The sequence below is a fragment of the Talpa occidentalis genome, unplaced genomic scaffold (genome assembly GCF_014898055.3).
Source record: "Talpa occidentalis isolate TD23 unplaced genomic scaffold, MPIMG_talOcc4v2.1 talOcc4.14, whole genome shotgun sequence".
Classification (NCBI taxonomy): domain Eukaryota; kingdom Metazoa; phylum Chordata; class Mammalia; order Eulipotyphla; family Talpidae; genus Talpa; species Talpa occidentalis.
Genome location: NW_023601433.1, coordinates 79,615,127 through 79,635,739, shown reverse-complemented (window position 1 = coordinate 79,635,739; position 20,613 = coordinate 79,615,127). Strand labels below are relative to the sequence as shown.

The 20,613-nt window shown below is 47.1% G+C and overlaps 1 protein-coding gene across 1 annotated transcript in view; it reads left to right on the top strand.

Annotated features, from left to right (window-relative positions):
• The first annotated feature begins 1,129 nt into the window (after positions 1-1,129).
• CCDC60 (coiled-coil domain containing 60) overlaps positions 1,130-20,613 on the top strand; it is a 145,584-nt gene continuing 126,100 nt past the window's right edge. The window contains exon 1 of the mRNA XM_037511078.2: positions 1,130-1,710. Coding sequence (XP_037366975.1) covers positions 1,621-1,710 — 90 coding nt within the window. The 5' untranslated portion in view covers positions 1,130-1,620. The remainder of the gene's footprint in view (positions 1,711-20,613) is intronic.

Sequence of the window (20,613 nt, the reverse complement as noted above, 5' to 3'; positions counted from 1 at the left end):
TCCAGGCAGCCCCATCTGGAGCAGTGCAGCTGGGCATTTTGCATTCTCTGGAGTGTCCTCTTATAGCTGATGCCTTCTAAGGAGGAGGTGAGGTCATCACGTGGCCAAGATGACATCATAATCCTCAGCAACTCAAGGTTTAGAGATAGAACATGAATCACATTGATCCGGTGTGAAATAATGCCAAGGATAAATGCATGCAATCAGAGCAGGTGCAATAAATCTTTTGCAAGTGGGGAACCTATCCCATAGGGCTATCGAAATGATTAAATAAATTAATGTATGTAAAGTGCTTAGCAGAGCGCCTGGCATCAAGCAAGTAATCAATAAATAGTTTTACTATCGACTGTGAAATGAACACCGGGTGGTGAAATGACTGATTATTCCAGGGCATGGCCAGTTAGCCAGAACTGTGCTCAGCCTTACTATACCTGTGAGAACCTGTGGTAAAGCTGATTTTCCCTTTTTAAAGATATGGACACCCAAGTTCAGCAAAATTGGGCATCTTATCCCAGGTCATAAAGCAAAGTAGTTATGGTTTGGGTTTTAGAATCAAACAACTCTGACTTGGGCACTTTCTGTGTGGACCTGTGATTCGATTGTTCTGGGCCACAGTTTCCTACTCTATAAAATAGAATCATAAAGCACTTTGTTTAAAGACATGCTGTGACAATTTGAGTTATTATATGTAAAGCCCTCAGAACAATGTCTAGCACATTCTCAGCACTCCATAAGTGTCATATATACCATAGTGTGGGTGGGGAAGGAGGGCTTTGAAGGATGAGTAGGAGTTTGCCAGATGGAAGAGGAGAGAAATAAGCATGTCAGGTTATAATGGCGGGCTAAAGGCATACAAACTAATCAACCCAAGTTACAAGAAATCAATAGTGGGTTAGTGGCAGGAAGGAGCAGAGTTTGGAAGGAAGGGATCACTTGTAGTTGTGGAAAGAAAAGGGTAGAGGTCCTCAGGTCTAAGAGAAGAAAGCAGAGTTGGGAGAATGTGGCTCCCTGGGCAGCCTCCTGCTCCCAGCCACCATCCCCCAGCACCTGGCACAGTTCAAGACCCCGCCCCCACCAATCCCAGCCAATGAGGATGCCCTCCACAGCGTCTCGTTGCCTGGCAACCGAGTTGACTTCAGCAGAGAGGTTGATGACAGGAGCCCAGCGGTTAACAGCCGCTTTCTCTCCCAGACAGTGGGAAACTAAGCAGCATACCCAGGATGAGGACCTGGGGGCCTCGCCATGGGCCCCCCTGAGACTGTCGGGGTAGAGTGTTTTGTTTTTTTTAGTCCATATGTTATTTTTGTTTATAGGTGAGAGAAAGAACTTCCAAAAAGAGGGCAAGTTCAAAAAAGTTTATAACTTTCTTAAAAGTGAATAATTTCAGGCTTGTCTGGCCTACCGCATCCCGAAGTCCTTATCCAATTGGTGTGAAACCCACCCAGATGAGCTGCTTTCTCGTTACTCCTCAGTCAGACACACCTTCAGAGTTTGTGTGATTGGGACTTGAAAGTCAGGAAGAAATTGCTGGAGCCCCTCACAGCAGTGGCTGCTGAAATAGAAGATTCTGGAAAAACCCTTTCCTGGGGTGGTGCAGATTGAATCTGAAGGATTTCCAAGATGACCAAGATCCCAGCCGCCAAGAAAGTTCAGAGTTCCCCCTTCTCAGGCATCCTCTGGCCATTGCATACCTCAGATCATCTAACTCAGGTAAGTCTCGCCCTCTCTGCCAAAACCACTCGTGTTTTCTAGACCAAATGAAATAGGAATTAGCGTCAGACCAACAAGGGGCAGGGGAGGAGAGAAGAGTCATGGTATAATTAAATTGTCAGGACACATCTCCGCAGCTATCGATGGCTACTTTCTCATAAAGAATGAACATTCAAGCCAGAACAGTGAGGCATCCCATTAGCCAGTAATTCCAAAATGATGGACTAAATCGGCAGTGACACTGTAGAACATCAGAAAAAAATGAAGATGAATTGTGGGTTTGCTGTTGCAGGAATGATTTTGAGAGTTCTGCTGGGCTCGTGTGCACAATCTCTCTCTTAGGGAGAGACACTTGGGGGTCAAACTTTAGAGTCTGAACCTAACTTTGCTCCTTCCCATCTGTTGACCTCAAACAGGTAGCTTAGCATCCTTGAGCCTTTATTTCCTTGTGTCTGCAAAATGAGAACAGGCCAAAACTGTGTGAAAACTAAACTAAGTCAGATAGGGACCTTGTTTCGCATGATGCTGGCACTTGATTATGTGTAGATGTGGCAGGAAATGCTGTTGTTGATTTGGAAGATAAAGAGCGAGAGGTATGTATTTCCTGGCCTCATGACCGGAGTCAATACATTTCTGCTTCTAAGTGATCATGACCGATAGACCACAAATTTAAGTGTGTATTTGTTATTGCATCCTCAAATCTCCCCATCGCCACTGAGTGTCCAAGGTAGGTGAGCAGGAGGAGAGAAGTTTAAAAGGCAGCGCTGGCCTCTGTGGTCCAGCTTCATGGCTCCTTGTGCCCAAGAAGCAGCACACAGGGGAGCCTGCAACTCTTGGACAGGATGGTCCAAGAGTTCCTGAGCTTCTCTTTTCTCAGGATGAGTGCACCCCTCTTGCTTAGCCTTCTTAGGGTGCTGCCTAGAAGTAGATTCCATCCACATAGCAGCCCCCTCTGGGGTGGAACTTCCCAGCATTGCAACGGGGGAAGAGACTGAAGAACAAGCTGGAGGTTTCAGAGTCAGAGATGACTGTGAGCACGTGGGTACCAACAGCCTGGGGCTGAGCCCTGCATCTCCCCCTTGGCAGTCACCTTGGGTAAGCCATGGGACTGCTCTGCCTCAGTGTTGCCATCTGTCAAATGTGGATACAATTGCTGTGACTATTAAATAACATGCTCCAAAGATCTACGACTGTTTCCGGCATAGTAAGCACTCCCCAGGCCTCAGTTATATCGTTTGATCATTTAGCAAACATTTCCTGAATCCCCTGGTATGTGCTAAACACTTGCTCTTGGAACAAATGAGACTTGCCTTTAAAAATGTCGCAATCTTTAGTGTGTGTGTTTGGGATGAGGAGTGAAGGTGATCAGAAACATAACTGTAATGAATTATAATGCAAGGTGGTTGGTGACGTCCTGGGGACATAGCATTGGGTGTTGTAGGAGCACAGAGAAGGGGACGCTAACCAGATTCCTGTGTGTGTGTGTGTCTTAGATTTGGGGAGGGATAAAAACCATGTACCCACGTAAATGCTACAGAGTTTTCCACCTTGGGATAGAGAGAGGGAGAGTGTGGAGAAAGATACAGGGGTTGGCATGATCGACTCTTTCTTAGGAGGAGGTTCGGGTGGGACTCAGGGAGGCCAAGACAAGGGTTGAAGGTTTCCAGGACTTATTGGTTCAACTAAGAGTTTTGGTACAGGGCCTCCCCGGTGGCGCAGCGGTTGAGCTCTGGGTTGCGAAGCTGCCCGCAGCCTCTGCAGCACCGGTTCGATCCCCGGCTGCTCCCCGGCCACCGGAGGAGGGTCCCACGTGGCGCGCAGACCTCTCCTGCCGCCCGCTGCTCCCCTCAGCAGTGTACTTCCGTCCTTCTGCCTGCTCTGCTCCCTGCTCTGGCTCTGGTGAATTCTCTCACCCTCCCGCGTTTCTGACTGTACCCAGTGCTTGTAGAAATAAATAAAAAATAAATACATAAATCTTAAAAAAACAAAAAAAGAGTTTTGGTACAAAAAACCTCATTGAAATCCTCCCCACTTTCTGAAAATAAAGGAGACCTCACCATGTCCCTGGTTCATCTCTGCAGGATCAGGCTTGGAGAAATGCGAACTACCATAAAGCATGCATAACCTAAATCAGGCCGACCAGAAAGTGACAGGCTCCAACAAAACATATAGAGTGTAAGGTTGACTTCTGGTAGAAATCCAACCCATACTAACTGCCGTGGTGGTGACACCCATGATGATAGCTGGTAAATATTGAGTATTCACCACCTGTCAGGTTCTGAGCTGAAGTGTTTATATGTGATGTTTCAAAATAACACCTCAAAATGAACTGTTAACCCCCTCATGAGACAGAGGACAACACCAAGGCCCGGTGAGGCAGGTCCCTTTTCCCACCACACCCAGCCAGCAAGGAACAAGGTGGGGATTTGAACTTGCACCCGCCTGGCTCGAGAATTCAAGGCCTCCCTGCCTCACCACGCTCATCAAGCAGCAATCGTGATTAATACATCATGGAGGATGCAAAAAGAAGGTGTAAGATACACTCACTGGCTTCCAATAGCTTTCAGCTTTGGTGAGGTTTTTGAACACAAAGAGAATAATAAATGTTAGGCAGCCAGGTCAGTATCCACGGGGAGGATCTGGCGTCACAGAGGTGGGTGAAGCCACGCTGGCTTCGTGGTAACACCACTTGCCATGAGTCCACTGTGTGCCGGTGTCATGGGGGAACCCAAATGGGTCCTGAAGCCCTCTGCAGCTGACCATTTCCTTCCCAGGGGGCAGAGGCGGAGGTGGTTCTATCCCAACTAATGTCACAGTGCTTCCTTGTCTTGTACAACAGCTTCGAGTCGGGTTTTTTTCCCCAGTGGAAGGAATATGAATAATATATGTAAATCCTCTGCTTGAACTGCATTTGTTTAGGAAACCGTCTGTAGGGCTGCCTAATCTTTTAGGGAGTCTCTTTTCCCTTTGTTTCCCCGGGAAGCAAAAGAGAAGTCTAATGAGATTAGCCATGGGGTAGGAATGGGGCAGGGCTTGTATAGAAGACCCTGGACCCACATTTTCCTCCTTGGAAAAGGCTAGGGTCACTTAGACCCCCACCCCGCCTCTGTTCCATGTTCTAGAATGGAAATGCAGAAATGGCCGTTGGCAAAAATTTCAAAGGTGTGGAATCTTTTAGACATGTGCTGTTTCTTGGTGCCTCCCCAGCTGTCATTAAAAACTCAGCAGGAGAAAGAAACATCCCCACATTGGCTGCTCAGACCCAAACTCAGAGATTAAAATAGAGCATATACTTCAGCAAACTGGGTGGGTTCAAAATCCAACTCTGGGGCCTCCCTGGTGGTGCAAGGGGTTAAGCACAGCACTGTGAAGCTATCTGCAGCCTCTGCAGCATGCATTCGATCCCTGGCCAGGGAGCTACCCACATGGCACAGCAGACTTCTGTCTTGCCCGCTGTTCCCTTCAGCAGTGTTTGCAGTCAATCTGCCTGGTCTGCAACCTGCTCTGTCTCTGGTGAATCCTCTCACCCTCCTGCACCTCTGGCCTGTACCCCAGTTCTTGTGTGCATAAATAAATAAATCTTTAAAAAAAAAAAACCCAACTCTGCCACTTAACTACGTTACGTGGCCTTGAGCAAATCATTTCCTCTGCCTCCATTTCCCCATCTGTGCAATGGACACATCATATTTTACTAACCTAAGAAGACTTCCATTTCAAGATGCATCATAATTTTTAGGGAAAAAAATCTCCTGACTTAAACTATAACTTGTTTGCAATAAGATGTGCCCCAGTTTCAGAGATGTTGGAATGTGCATCTGAGAACAGATGAAATACACCAAAAACTGTTCTTCTCTCATAGGTCATTGTGGGAACTAGGTGAGTTAATACGAGCAAATCTCTTAGAACAGAGCCTGGCACAGAGGAAATACCAGGAAACATTCGCCATTAAGAGGTTGTTTCACCTTTGTGTCAATTCTGTGGTAGAAGTACTGATGCAAATACTTTTGCATCTGGGTAGACTGAGACATGATAAACCCCAGGGTCTAATCATCTGCTGAGAAGTGAGTTGGCAGATACAGAGAAGGATGCAGCTCAGGCAGAACCCACGCAAGGAGATGACCTTGACCGCAGTGGTGAAAATGGAGAGGCTCAGAATTTGAGCCCACCCAGCCAGGCTACGTGGAATCAGAAATGTAGAGCCAATGTCTTTTAGAAAGGTTCCCCCAACAAGAGCAACCTTGACCTCTGGCATAACACGTCTCCACCGCAAGCAGGAACTGATTCTCCTCCTTGCCCAGGGAGAAGAAACTAAGGCCTGAAGAGGCCAGCAGAGAGTCATCAGTCTGTATTCCCAGAGAGCACAGCCTTGGGCGATTTCTCTGGCCTCTAATCCCCAAGGCCCCAGCCCTGGCTCTGAATCACTGATCACTCGAAAAAATAAAATCAAATATAAAAAATATCTAACAACCACTTGAGACTCGACTCTGAAGACTCCCAGCCAGCTGCACCCTTATTTTTGGATCACACACAACTTAGGCCAGGGAAACAGCAATTGGTTCTTTTCTCTTTCCGAGGGAGTCTTCTGGCTCCATTGTTATGCCTGAGACAACTGCAGAATTCAAGTTGTTGCTTTGTTTTTGCTTTTTGTTTTTCTGCCTGCCTTGGACTGGTAATGCTTGCCTCGGCAAATCTTGCTTTGTGTAATTGTAGGCCCCGTGACAGGCAGCTCCCCTCCAAGTTAATCCAGGGTGGGAGGGAGGCACGTGTCCATTGCCTCCTGGCACAGAAGGGTGAGAGGTGCTGGCTTTCTGCTGGACAGGATGAAGCAACTCTTCCTCTCATCCACAAAGGGGCAGCCACTCCGTCTGGGGAAGTGAGGAGGGAGCTGCAGAGGTACAGGTCAGGGGCAAGGTGATGTGAAATTAGCCTAGAGACTGACAAGTTCAGGCCCTGCCTTGGACATCAGACAAAGGTGGGTTCAGTCCCCTCCTTTAAACTCTGTAGTGTGAGGGTCTGTGAAATGAGTTGAACAAGACTAGGATCTGCTGCACAGATGGTTTGGAAGGATTAAATAAAAGGATGCATGTGAAATACTGAGCACGCTAGTTAACCCCCAGTGACGACAGTGGTTCTTCTTATAGTTAGTGCCCTTCTCTTTTCTCTAACTGGACATGAATGCCACCGTCAATATTTTGAAGACGTGCCCAGCCCAGATATGAAGTCTGGAAGAAGCTGAGTGTTAACTATAAAGTCACAGAGTAGGGCAAGTCCCAGTTCAAGGGCACTTGGGGAGAAGCAGGTCTAGGGAGATAATTAAGACTGGGCCTGCGAGGATGTTTGCATGAAGGTGGAGGTACCTTGTAGGACAAAGTTCTTCATCCTGATGCAGAAATGTTTGGCCCGGTTAAAAACCTTACTTGTAAAAAAAGGGGGACCCTGAGCTTAGTTGTAAAAAGGGGAGCCCTAATAAATAAATCTTTAAGAAAAATAAAAATAAAATAAAAATAAAAAAGGGGAGCCCTGAGCATGATTTGAGTTCTTTGGATTTAACTCTCAGCCCCGGCCTATTACTCATGTCTCAATGCTATGGAGAACCAGGAAGAAAGGAGAAAAAAGGAAAACCCTGTGTGTCAATTAGGATCATTTTTGGTTGCAAGACTAAAAAGCCATGACATAAATATGAAATTTATTTTTCTTATAGAACTCCCGAGGTGGATGCCTGCTGGCATAGGTTCGGGAGCTTGATAATGCCAGAACTGGCAGGTCCTTTTCCTCATGCACACAGATGGCTGCCCTAGCTCCAGCCACCACATTCACACTCCAGTAAAAAGAGAAAAAGTGGTGGGCGGTTGAGCCCTGGGTTGCAAAGCTACCCGCAGCCTCTGCAGCGCCGGTTCAATCCCCAACCACCAGGTGAGGGTCCCACATGGCGCGCAGACCTCTCCTGCCGCCCACTGCTCCCCTCAGCAGTGTACCTAGGTCCCTCTGCCTGCTCTGCTCCCCACTCTGGCTCTGGTGAATTCTCTCACCCTCCCGCACTTCTGACTGTCCCCAGTGCTTGTATAAATAAATAAATAACTCTTTAAAAAAAAAAAAAGAGCGAAAGGAGAGAGTAAGAGCTGTTTGTCCCTTTTATGAGGCAAACAATAGACTTTCCAGGAATCTTCCCAGTCCATTTCCTCTTATGTCTCATTTGCCAGAACAGTGTCAACTATCTTTTCTAACTGCAAAAACGACTGGGAAATGAGACTCTGTCGTGAGCGTGGCAAGGTATTGAGAGTGGGTTTTGGACTAATCAGCAGTGACTGGCACAATTTCACTAACCGTAGCTACGGAGGATCATAAGCCATACGCGGAGAGTAATATGAAAAAGATGACTAACCCCTACATTACAGACAACTTCTCAGAAATCCCAAAAGCACCGATGCATAGCGGTACTTTTAAAAACTGCGCAGTATCATCAGAGAGGCTGGTGGTGGGTGGGCGGAGAGCAGGGGCAGAGTGCTCCAAAGAGAGCAATCATTCATTCATTCCACCACCATTAACTGAGCTCTGAGTATGGGCCAAGTATGCTCCTAGCCGCTGGGGATACAGAAACGAAAGCAGACGATTGCACAGGACACCCTTTTGGAAACTCTGGAAACAAAACCTACCGGGAACACCACGAAGAGGGAACTGAGGCAGCAGAACATGAGCCTCTTTATTTCTATGCCCAGGTCTGTTTCCCCCATTTGGTGGGGCTTGAAGAGACTGGTTAGACCAGTCTCGGCATGACTCTGAAAAGAAACCTAGTCCTGACCCCTTTGCAGCATTTCATAGCCTCCAAAGACTCGGCTGTCAGCTATTAAATTCCAAACTGCAGAATCCATATGGGGTTCCGTGGCAAGTAGCACTTACATAAAATCTGACAGAAGCCAATTAAACCTTTCCTGGATGGAATAAACCAACATATTTTTCTCGGAGATCTTTCTGACAGCTAAATTCTGAATCATAATCGCTGGTAATGGGATACCTTCTATCATGAGATGGTGGCATTTTCCCTTCTAAATTCCTGTTTTCAAACTCTGCTGAGAAAATTTCTTGCGGGGCTCAAGTTTGATCTAATGTATTTCTGTCTAAATTGGAATTTATGCAATTGGTGGTTTTATTTAATAACTTGAAAATTAGCCACGTCTGGCGATCTGCTTGCAAGCCTGCAAGTGCCTCGGGGTTTCTGGATTTCACAAAGTGGGAAGATTATAAAGCTGGGAGGGTTTGTGGGGGATGTGTTCAGCATTGTCAAAGGCTTCAAGGGGTCCCGGGTGGGCAGTAGCTCAGTGGTAGACAGGGCAGAGAATAGTTCCCACAGTAGCCTTGTACACGTTCAAGGTCACCTTCAGAGGTATATATTTAATACCCACCATGGCCAATGTTTGGGGGCACTAAAATGAGTCAGACCTGGGGTCTCCTCCCAAGGAACCCACAATTTTGTTGGAGAGCAAGTTTATCAATAACCATAAATCAAAATGACAAATAAGAAGTGTCAAAAAGATAGGCAAAAATAATAGGGAGTTAAAGTAGAGGCAATTTCTCTCTTGGGAAGAAATATGCAATGAAGCCTTCTGATCTGACTCTTATTGTTGGCTGGGTCTAGACTTGGGGTGGTGTGAGACTCCAAGTCAAAGCTGGAATTTAGTTTTATTCTCTAATACAAATTGGGGGAGGGGATAGGAGCATATGACATTTCTCCCCAAAGAAACAGGTTCTTTCTTGTACCCTGCTAGATAAAATGCTCCCCTACAGAGCTCCAGTAGCTCCATCATTTTATTCTCTGCTGCTCCATCCAGTTACCCAAGTTTCTGTGGAACGGGAAGTTTGTCAAACTAGGGAGGACTTCACTCCATGAATTCCCACTAAAGCTTTCAATAGCCAGGAATGTCTACTGTGTTGTTTCTTTCAAGGATCTGAATATCAGCAGGGTTTTCCCAACTTTCCCCCCAATAATGACATTTTGGGCTGATGGGCTGCCCCTGAAGGATGCTGAGTAGCATCCCTGGCCTCTACCCATTACATGCCAGGGGCACCCCCCAGTTGTAACAAACAAAATCGTGTTCAGATATCACCAAATGACCCCTAGCAGGTGCAGTTGTCCTCAGTGGCAGTAGAAGACTGTGAAGTCCTGAGTGCCTTTACTAGTTGAATGCTTACCTCATAGTGAAACATGACCTATCTAAGTAGTGATGCCATTGTGTACCCAGTTGTCAGACAGAAACCAAGCTTTGTCTTTAAACTCTTCCTCTCCATCATCCCTTATATCCAGCTAGCTCTCACAGGGTCCTGTGGATACCACCTGTCTCCCCAAGGTTACTGCCCAGTCCAGGACACCACCATCCCTCGCCTAAATTATGCCACAGCATCTCTGTAGTTAGTCCTCCATCCTATAGGGCAAGTGCCATCATTACCCTTGTTCATAGAGATGAAGAAAGTGAGGCTCGAGGATATTCTGTAACTTGGCTAGAAACACCTGGATAAATAGCTGATGCAATTAGGATTCGAATCCAGGGCAAACTACAGAGATGCTGTGCTCTTCAGATCAACCTGGCTGACTGTAATAAGAAGAGCCAGGAGACGAGAATCTGTACAGTCTCTGGCAGGGAAAGGAAAGTGCCCAATTTTAGCTGTAGGCAAAGCAAACAAGAATGAGGCTGCCTGTGACCACAGACAAGGACTTTGCATTTTCTTGAGCTCTTGCTAAAATGTGCTAGTGAGCTTTCCTGGAAGAGAAACACAGTTAAGGATGGTAGAGGAGGAACTCTGCATGAGGTTTAAAGTCATCTTTTTAAATAATGCTCATTTCAATGAAGATTTATAAGCCATTTCTAATTAGAGTCACATTCCTGAAAAAGGCTTATTTTTATCCTGGGTCAATACACTGCCAAGACCTGCCAGATAAAACAGAGTGAAGACAAGCCAGCTAATGAGGAATGAGATTCTTTGGGGGGGGGGGTGTTGAGAGGTTGATATTCGTAAATAGCTTAATTGGGTTGAATAATTTGGGCAAATATCCAGCTAAATGGATTCGGTCTGAATCCAAGCTCTGACCTGCTTAATACTTTATTTTCTATCAAAAAAACCCTGCATCATATTGTTTGTTTATTTGCCATATCCCACCACTAGACTTAGAGCCCCCTAAGGGAAAGAATCATGCCTTGCTCACAATTCAATCCCCAGAGCCTACCACAGTGCCTGACTGGGTACAAGTTCAATATTCTCTAGTGTTTTCACAGCACCAAGGACAGCTCCACCTACCACGTGAGGCAGCACACCCCTCTGGTAAACTCCCTTTGGACAAAGGACACAAATGCTTTATGCAGAAGTATATCCCTAGCACTTGCTGAGTGCTCCACATATGTGGATACCATCCTAATACTCACCATATGTGTGACCTTGGGAAGGCTACTTTCTGTGCTTCATTTTCTTTATCTCACACATGGAAATGACAATTCCTACTTCCTAGTATTGTTGGGAGGGTCAATGAGATAATGCTAAGAAAAGCCCCTGGCACATAGTAAGTGCTCATTAAATGCTATCGTCCATATTTCCACTTAAAGATTGAAGCCATTGGTTTCCAAATATCAAACATTCAAACATCGAAACACTGACATTTCCAGAAAATGCTACCTCTCTTGCTGATCATGTTTTATGCATTCAGGAAAAGGCAGCAAAAGGGTAAGATGACTAAAATGTTGCATTTCCAAGAATCCTTGAAGAAAATGCCCAAACCGCAATTAGCACGTGGCTGTCACCTATGTTGTTATTGCTTATTAGCTGATCCCACCCGCTACTAATCAAACTGCTTCTTTGATATTTTTAGACCTTTTAAAAGAGGCCTCTCAAAACTCAGGAAGCAATCCTTGCTGACAGGTACCAATGAACTTGAGAGAATATGAATTTGCCATCCTCATAAGGGATGACTGGGGGTGGGGGAGCATTCTAGAAGGTCGTGGGAACGAGAGCGGCAGCGTGGACAATTACCTAACTAGTCTCCTCGCCTTTTGCCCTCCTGTCCCATACCAAAAAGCAACTATCCTCATCCCCTTTCCTGCAACTCCAGGGCTTGGAATTTAAATTGCCTCAATAAAGGACAATACTTAAGTTTCCTGGGCTGTCCAGAAAAACTCATCCCAGGGCTAATGGACATAACCCCTGGGTCACAGTTCATCCCAGAGCCTGAGGTCTGGTTGTGCTGCTGCTTGCTGCTCTGTGACCTTAGGCTATCTGCTTTGCCTCTGATGCTGGCTTTTCCTACCTGCAGTTGAATATTGTGAAGATTCCAGATAATGTGTGGCAAGACTAGGTCTAGAACAACTGAAGTTGACTTGTGATTAATAATACCCTGCCTTTGGGTGCTTTATGGATATCCCAACCACCGCCATGTTCTGTTGTGTGCAATGCCCATGTCCAATTTTTGTCAGAGGTGTATCTTTCTCTATGTGTATCATCATTTTGTCTCAGTTGTCCTGGGGATAGCAAAATGAAGTGCTCCCATGTCCTCCAAGAGGCTAACAACGATGTCAATGGTTTAAAATTAAATAAATGGCCTGTTTATAGTCACAGTGATGATAACAAAAGTAACTGGTGTTACTGGTCGAGCACTTTGTGTCTCTGCCATGCTATGCTCTGGTCACTCTACAATTCTAAGAGGTAGGCACTCTTAACCCCACTTTGCAAGTGAGGAAACTGAGGCTAAGTGAGATTAAATAACTTAACCAGGTCCCACAGCTAGAGAGTGGACCCTCTGGCATTCAAACCCAAGTGGGCCAGACTGCAAAATCCCTATATTTAACCATTGTATACTAATTTAAAACATATGCCTGGTTTTTTCCAGGGGAAGTAGATTGAGGGAAAATATGTTCCCATTCCAAAAGGAGATTATATTTTAAAGAGAGAGAGAGAGAAAGAAAAGAAAACCACCTACTTTGAGGAGCTTTGGGGGAGGTAGAGAAAATCTGGTGCATTCCACAGACTGTTCACTTCTGGCTTGTCCTCACCCACCAAGATCACAGTCCAGGAGGTGCGCCACCCACCCCACAAGTTCCTGAAGTCAGAAACCAACAAACATTCCATGGGCTCTGAATCTAGCCCCAGCCTGCTGCCCCAAAACTCACAAGCCTCTGTCCTGTCTTTTGTAATATAGGTAGTAACAAAAGTAACCTGTCGTGGAATGAAGCCTGGGGTCTAATCAGAACACAGATTTATTTCTGCCTGGCACTGCTCCCTTCAAATACTTCAGTGGGGGGCCTCCCCGGTGGCGCAGCGGTTGAGCGCTGGGTTGCGAAGCTGCCCACAGCCACCGTGGCGCCGGTTCGATCCCCGGCTGCTCCCCGGCCCCGGAGGAGGATCCCACATGGCGCGCAGACCTCTCCTGCCGCCCGCTGCTCCCCTCAGCGGTGTGCTTCGGTCCTTCTGCCTGTTCTGCTCCCCGCTCCGGCTCTGGTGAATTCTCTCACCCTCCCGCGCTTCTGACTGTACCCAGTGCATGTATAAACAAAAAAACAACAAACAAATATAATAAATAAATAAATAAATAAATACATGCCTCTATAAAAAAAAAAAAAACAAATACTTCAGTGGGGGGAGTTTTTCTCCCACTTCTGCATAAAAGCTACCTCTCCGGTCTTTCCTGCTGACCCTTGGGTAGGGGCCAGTCTCATCCTCTTGTCACAAGACACAGTCACAACCAGAAATTGAAAGCATTGATTCGAGAGAGTCATACATGGAACAACACTTGAACCTTCCCTCGAGGAGAAGCGGACTCTCTCCCTCTCCTGCCCGTTCAGGGTGACTCAGGCCGACCATCTGCCAGCGGGGAAGGAGAGGCAGGCTTGTCCCTCCCACCACCCGCTGTCCTTAACTTTCCAGCTGCGTGGGCTGGAAGGGAAAACAGTGGCCCCAGGCGAGATCGCGTTGATAGGGCCAAAGGAAGTCTCTATTCTCCCAGGGCCTCCCGATGTCTGAAATCGCAGGTGCATGGTGGGGAGTAGAGGACACGCTGTCCTCGCAAGTCACATCCAGCGCTGAGGGGCACTCGGGTGGCCTCTGCTGGTTTTCTGACATTATACGGTGGGACTGCAGGCTGTCCCGGAAGGCAGACAAACCCTGTTGTTCCTTGTCTGCCCCAAAGGAAGATCGCTGCTGGGGCACCTAAAGAACCCTGATGTAATCCATGCCGGGGTCTGGGTGATGGGGTGGGTATGGGGTCAGAGGTCAGACACTCCTGTAAGCAGTCAGCCCTGATTTGGGGGAAATCAAAAATATCCCTCTTCAAAGAGTTTCTATTTTGCTGCAGGTTTGGAGGCTGTTAGTTCAGCCTCTGGGTCTCTGTGTCTCTCCCCCTCTGTCTCTCTCTTTACCCCTCCCTCCCGCCCTTCTTACACCCTCCCTTCTCCCCTGCTCCCTCTCTTTCCCCACCTCTTCCCTTCTGTTCCGAGTCACCTAACAATACTTGCTAGCTCTTCCTTTTAGTTCCTTTAATGACTGTAACAATTCCACCTGCTTATAAAAAGCAAAGAAAAGCCCGATGCACCCCAGCCCCTTGGACAACTGCTAAGCAAGCCAGTTCCCCAGACCTCCAGCCCCCCACCGTCCTCGCTGTCTGCCCTGGATTGTAACGGGAGCCTGTTCTGTAATTGTGCACGTTAGGTAACTAGATCATTAGAGAAGATTGATAGCAGGGGCCCAGGTAATGTTTTTAAACCCAAATCAGAAGAGCAGGGGGGCGGCTCCAGCTGCAATTGACAGGACCACAATTCTCGCCGTTTCGGTGAAGGGTTTCGAGGCATAAATCATCATTATCTGACGGCTTGCTTTTCTGCTTTAACAAAGAAAAAGAAGTCTTTCTTTCCAGCTAGACACAGAGCGGAGGGTCGCAGGCAAAGTGTGTGTGTGTGTTGGGGGGGGGGGTTAGTTTTGATAACGAACTTGACATCAACTGACAACTCGTTAACAGAGCGAGCAGTGTCACGGAAGCCACTTCCTTCATTGTAGAAAACCTGGTTTTCATCAAAGTATTTTATGGACCCGAGGTGAATGATTTTTTAAAGGGAAAGAATAGATGCCACAAAGGCCCTTTCTCGGCAGAAAACAGCACAGCTGCGTGGAAAGCACGAGAGGGCTGCAGCTGCTGACTCAGTGGGTCACAGAGCGCCCGGATGCTGATTTCAGTCCCAACCAAAAGATTCCTCTCGTGGGTCGGGGAAGCAGTACAACCCAAACCAACAGATTCCGTCGGGCTGGGGAAGCCTGGAAGAGGGGGACTCAACGCCTAGTAGAGTCCCAGGGTCACAGAGAAACCCTGAAGGGCATCTAGCCAGCTGTCTAGCCAAAGCAAGGGACAGAGACAATGACATTTGCTGGCTCTGGAGTCTAATGACCTGGGGTGAGCCGGCTCCTCTGTTCCCCAGCTGTGTGACTGGGCAAAGCCCCTTTCTTGCCAAGCTCAGTTTCCTTATCTGCAACAGAGAAATGAAGATCCCCTCATCTGGGACCCTTACACCTCAGGTGACCAGAGATTCGTGATCTCTCAGAGACAGAGCTGGCCAGAGGTGGGCCCAGTACACAGATGTGTCTGACCTTTTATATTCCTTCCTAGTTGTTGATTAAAAAGCTGATGGGGTCGGGGTCCATCCAGGCAGATATGCAGGGTTCACTATAACAAGGCAGATTAGGAAGTTCTTCCTTTTGAGCAGCTTCCTCTGACTCTCTCCTTGGCTCTTCCCTTCAACTCTGTGGCTTCCAGTGTCCTAGTCCTCATCACACTCCCACTATAGGGCTGGGGCACCAACAGCAGAGAGGTCCCCTGGAACAGGGACCGCCATGAACGAGCTTTGAATTCGCTCATTCATTCATTCAGTTATCCACGGCACCTCCATTACCAGCCAGTGTCATGGAAGACACACAATGAATATTTGTCAAATACATTAATCCAAGATCTTGCCCCCATAGAGTGGACCCATTGGCTCCTCGTTCATCAACTTGCTCTCAACAGTACACATCCCATTTAAAGGAATTGCTCTTGGCCCTTTTTAAGAAGTTCTGACTCATTCCTGCCTACCTGTCCTGGCAAGTTTCTAGGACTGTTCACTTCTGGGGCCGTGCCCTCCCTGCCGTCTTTGGAGAAATCCTTTCAAATATTGGAGTTCACAGCTGCTCTGTAAGAGTCCAGGTTACCTTTGTTATTAGAACTAGGCATAGCCATTCATTTATACTCATTTCATTCATATTTACATTCATTCATTCATATCCATTTCATTGCAAATTTCATTTTCTAGAACCCCACCCCCCCCCATCTAATGTCACATTTCTTTCTAGAGAGTTAGGCCGTGAACTCATCTATCAATTTTGTACTAAATTTTCAAACATTTTTCTCTAAAGTCCAGTGTGGAATGAGAACAGAATTCTCTTCCTTCTCAATACACCACCGACCCCCAGATCCAGCACGGTGGCCAGCGTTGCCCCAAAGTTTCCATCAAGTTTGTTCCTGGTCCATTTTCCACCCCATTCCCATGTCTGGTAACTCAAATGAGAACTACATCCGCTGTTTCATTTTGGGTTTGTAACGAAGGCGGGAGGAATTGGTCATTCATGGTTACAATATGGCGCATCAGGACCAGGTTAGCAATTTCTTGCACTCATCTGTGTATACTGAAGTGTTTGCCGATGGTTAGATTTTTCTCAAGTCATTTTATTCTCACCCAATGCTTTAAAAAAAAAATTTTTTTTTGCTTGAGTCTAACATGCATAGAGAAAATTACACAAATTTTGATGACTGTTTGTGTAGTATAAAGATCCATGGAGTTTTATACCAAAATCGAGATCATGGCCAGAACCCCAACACTCCCCATGCCCTAAGCTCCCTCCCAGATAGGAACCCTCTTATCGCCAGTGGTAGGCACTGCCCTGACTTCTGTCTCCATCAGCCTGCTTTGCCCAGGAACTGTGTGGAACTGTGTGGAACTGTGTGGAACTGTGTGGAAATGTGTGATGTGTGCTCTGCTGCACCTGGCGTCACTGAGACCTTGTGTTTATGGGATGCAAGAACGTTGCGGTGTCTAGCCGGCACACATCACTGACAGGGTGCGCTCGGCCATGTTGGGGTGCCGCCACCTGCTGGATGGTCATGGAAGGACTCTGGGGGTGCGCTATGGGGGAGAAGCAGATGGCCCCCGCAGCCGCACTGCTGTGCGTGTCTCTGGTGGGCACATGTGCGGGTTGCAGGAGGCCCCTGGTCCTGGGTGGGCTTGTATTTGGCTTCAGCAGGTACCACCCGATGGTTATCCGCGGCATCTGTGCCACTGCACTCCCAGCAGCCAAGGGGAAGTGGGTCCCAGCTGCCCGCATCCTCGGAAATCTTGGGCTTGTCAGTCTTTGCCATTTTAGTTATTCCAGCGGGTGTTTAGTGGTGTCACATTGTGGGTTTTTGGAGTTTTTTTAAAGATTTTTTAAAATTTGTACAAGAGCTGGGGTCTAGGTTGGGAAGGTGAGAGGATTCACCAGAGACAGAGTGGGGAACAGAACAGGCAGACTGACTGAAACACACTGCTGAGGGGAGCAGTGGGCGAGAAAGAAGGGGTCTGCTGCACCATGTGGGTCAGCTCCCTGGCCGGGGATAGAACTCATGCTGCAGAGGCTGTGGACAGGTTCATAGTGCTGAGACTTAAACCCCTTGCGTCACCAGGGAGGCCCGTCCTATTGTGGTTTTAATTTGCATTTCCCTAATGCTAAATGCAGTTGAACATTTGTTCATGGGTTTTGGGTTTTGGTGTTTGCTTGCTTGCTTGTTTGTTTGTTTGTTTGTTTGTTTGTTTGTTTGTTTGTTTGTTTTTGACCATTTGGATATACTCTTGCGTGCGGTGCCAACCAAGTGTCTTGCTCATTTTTCCATTATCGCATAGAACTAAGATCCACTTGCAGGTGAGGGGAAGCTGACGCTGGTCAGTGGAAATGAATATCTGTACTTTTCTGGATGTGGTTTTAACTACATGGCGATTCTTTAGTCAGTTTTTCTACTTTTAGGTGTTAATCACGACTAAAAGATAGGCATATGTTCCTGAATTGTATATTTATATATGTTCCTGAGAATATAAATATAGAGAGAATGCTTATCACCACTATATTTTGTCAGAAATCTTTCAGTTGCCAGTGACAAAAAAAAAAGTCTTCAAGTTTGCACAAATAACAATCAAAAGGAAAAAAAAAGAATTAGGGTCTCATGTTACAGAAAACCACTGTAAGGAATATGGTTTCAATTATTAGCAGGACCCAGGAGGAAGCTTAGATAAAGTTATCAGGAATCTGCCTTGCTATATTTATTGTCTCTATCTCCATCTGTAATGGTTTCATTCTAAGGTAGGAATGTGTGTCCAAATGGCCACCAGCAGCTCCAGATTTAGATTCATCTGGTTTAAGAACAGCAGGGAAAAAGAACCTTCTCTTTCCCAAATGAATCATTAAGAGACCCTGTGGGATTAAGAGTCCATCCCTGAGTCAGCCACTTGGATGTTGCCCGTTACTGGAGCCCAAAGAACTAGGGCCACACACACCTGAACCACATTCACTGAGGATAAGGAAGGGTAAGTTCTTGAGAGGAAAAACCAGATGCCTTGACATAAAAAAGGCAACTCAAATGCTGACAAACCAAGAATAGTTAGCGTCTACTTTAATAGCATTAATCATATTGTCTTAAAAACTGGAGACAACTTAAAATCTCTATCAATAGGAGAGTCAGCTAATGTCATGTACATGAATGATGTGGAATATTATGCAGCCATTAAAACGGATAGATGCATATAGAGAGAGACATGGAAAGATGGTTTTTATGTGTAGTTTTGCAGGGGAGGAAAAGGTGATTGATATATGCACGGTATAATGAGTGTGACCATGAAATTTATTGTCCAAAATGGCCATTTTAAGGGTGAAAGTCATGCTATAACTAATTACACTGAATCTGTAATTCAGTGAGAGCTTCTCTCTCTCTCTCTCTCTCTCACTGTATGTATGTATACATGGGTGTTGTAACTCAACCAACCCATTCCGGGTAGGTTTATGAACGGTTCTAGCAGCCATATGCTCTTCACCGATGTTTGTAGTCACCGTGCTCCTCCGTACACTCCACTGCACTCCTCCACCCTCGACAACGCACCACCACCACACCGCACTCTGCTGCGCCACCCTTATAAATCAGTCTCTTAGCTCAGGTGTACCCACCTACGCATGCCCACACCCTACTCCAGGTGCCCGCCATCAGGCATGCACTCAGGACCGCAGGGTTCTGTCATCTATCCTAATGGCGGGAGGGCAGAAAAGCCTGATAATTTTTACCTTACCCTACAGTCCATCCCCTCAGGGTTTTCTGCCATACAATCTACATGTATACAATTTTGTTTTTTAGCAAACAAACAATGCAGCCATGGTCCATAAAAGCAAATACATTACAATATAACAAAATACAACAAACACAAATTAGTCCAGGCAGGGCACCAACCTAGTGGCAAAAGACAATTATTGGCACCAGCAGATGATCCACCAAAATCTGCTGCCGAAGGCACTGCTCATACAAAGGAGGGGAACTACTCAGACATCTGTCACATGCCAGGAGCCATCAGGCTTCCTGACCTTCTCTGGCTGTAGTCTCGGCTACAAACCACACACCGCATCCACCCCCCAGGATGCACTCCAGGATGGGCGATACATATACTTTATACTCTTTCAGGGGTAATCGCCCAATCCCCAGAGATAGCCTCACTGCTGTCATCTTGACACTCTGGCCTCCATAGCCATCAATATAACAAGTAGACCCAAGAAATCTTTCTGGATTTCCATAGAGCAGAGTACATTCTGCTCCTGTGTCTACCAGAGCTAAAACCCTTTGCACATTAGCCGGGGACCAACTATGGCAAGCTCCACATGTGGCCTCTGGTCCCCATCCGTCCCCTGTGGACCGGTTCCTTGGCGTTCACCCTATTCGAAAGCCATCAGGCCATCACCCGAGCATGGGGTTGGCAGCAAGTGGTGTCTTCTAGGTGCAGGGCGCGCTTGAGGCCTGGAGCTTCCAGGCTCCCCCTGAGCAGCAGTCCTCCTCATGGGTGTGAACCTCTAGTCTCGCAGCTGCTGCCATAATTCCAACAAATATGCATTGGGTTGCGCGTGTATTTTAGTACCATCTACACCTGCTCTCACTAAATCTGTCCACATTTGGTTACGGGTGACTTTAATAGGTTCTGTGATGCCAAGAGGCTTCCTTGCCCTCCTTGGCATTCCTTTTGACCTTTCAGAAGCTACCCGTATTCCTTTCTGAGTTTGAGAGCGCCGGCTCTCAACTTCGCCCAAGCTGGCTATCATTGTGGTGACGTCATGTATCTGACGTCCCACATAGGGTGCCAGAACTGCCATGAGGGATCCAAATGAGGATGAGGGGCACTCTTTAATACCAAGTCTCTCATCCCTGCTGTGAAACGCTCATCGTCAGGACCACGGGTATTCACATTAAACATGGCCTGCCACATCCCCAATGCCCGAAGTACCCGCGCCAGCTCGGCGTCCGTCTGCCATCCGCTTCCTGTCTCCGGCACGTCTCCCGCACCAGCCCGTACTGTCCGTATGGCAGCCACTATCCACTCCAGGAGGGTGTGGTCGCCCTGGTCATACTGCTGGCTGTTCTGCAGCCTCTGCCGCAAGGATGGGTGTGAAGTCACGGAGGCCAGTATTTGTGCCACACAAATACTCCCATCCACCCCCAGGTCCCATAAACGCAGCAGCCAGGCTGCCAAGGGTTCCCCTGGTTTCTGGCGGAACTGTTTGCCCAAGTCCACCCGTGCCGCCTGGGGGTATGGTCGATAGGTAGTAAATTCCGTCATCTGTGGTGGT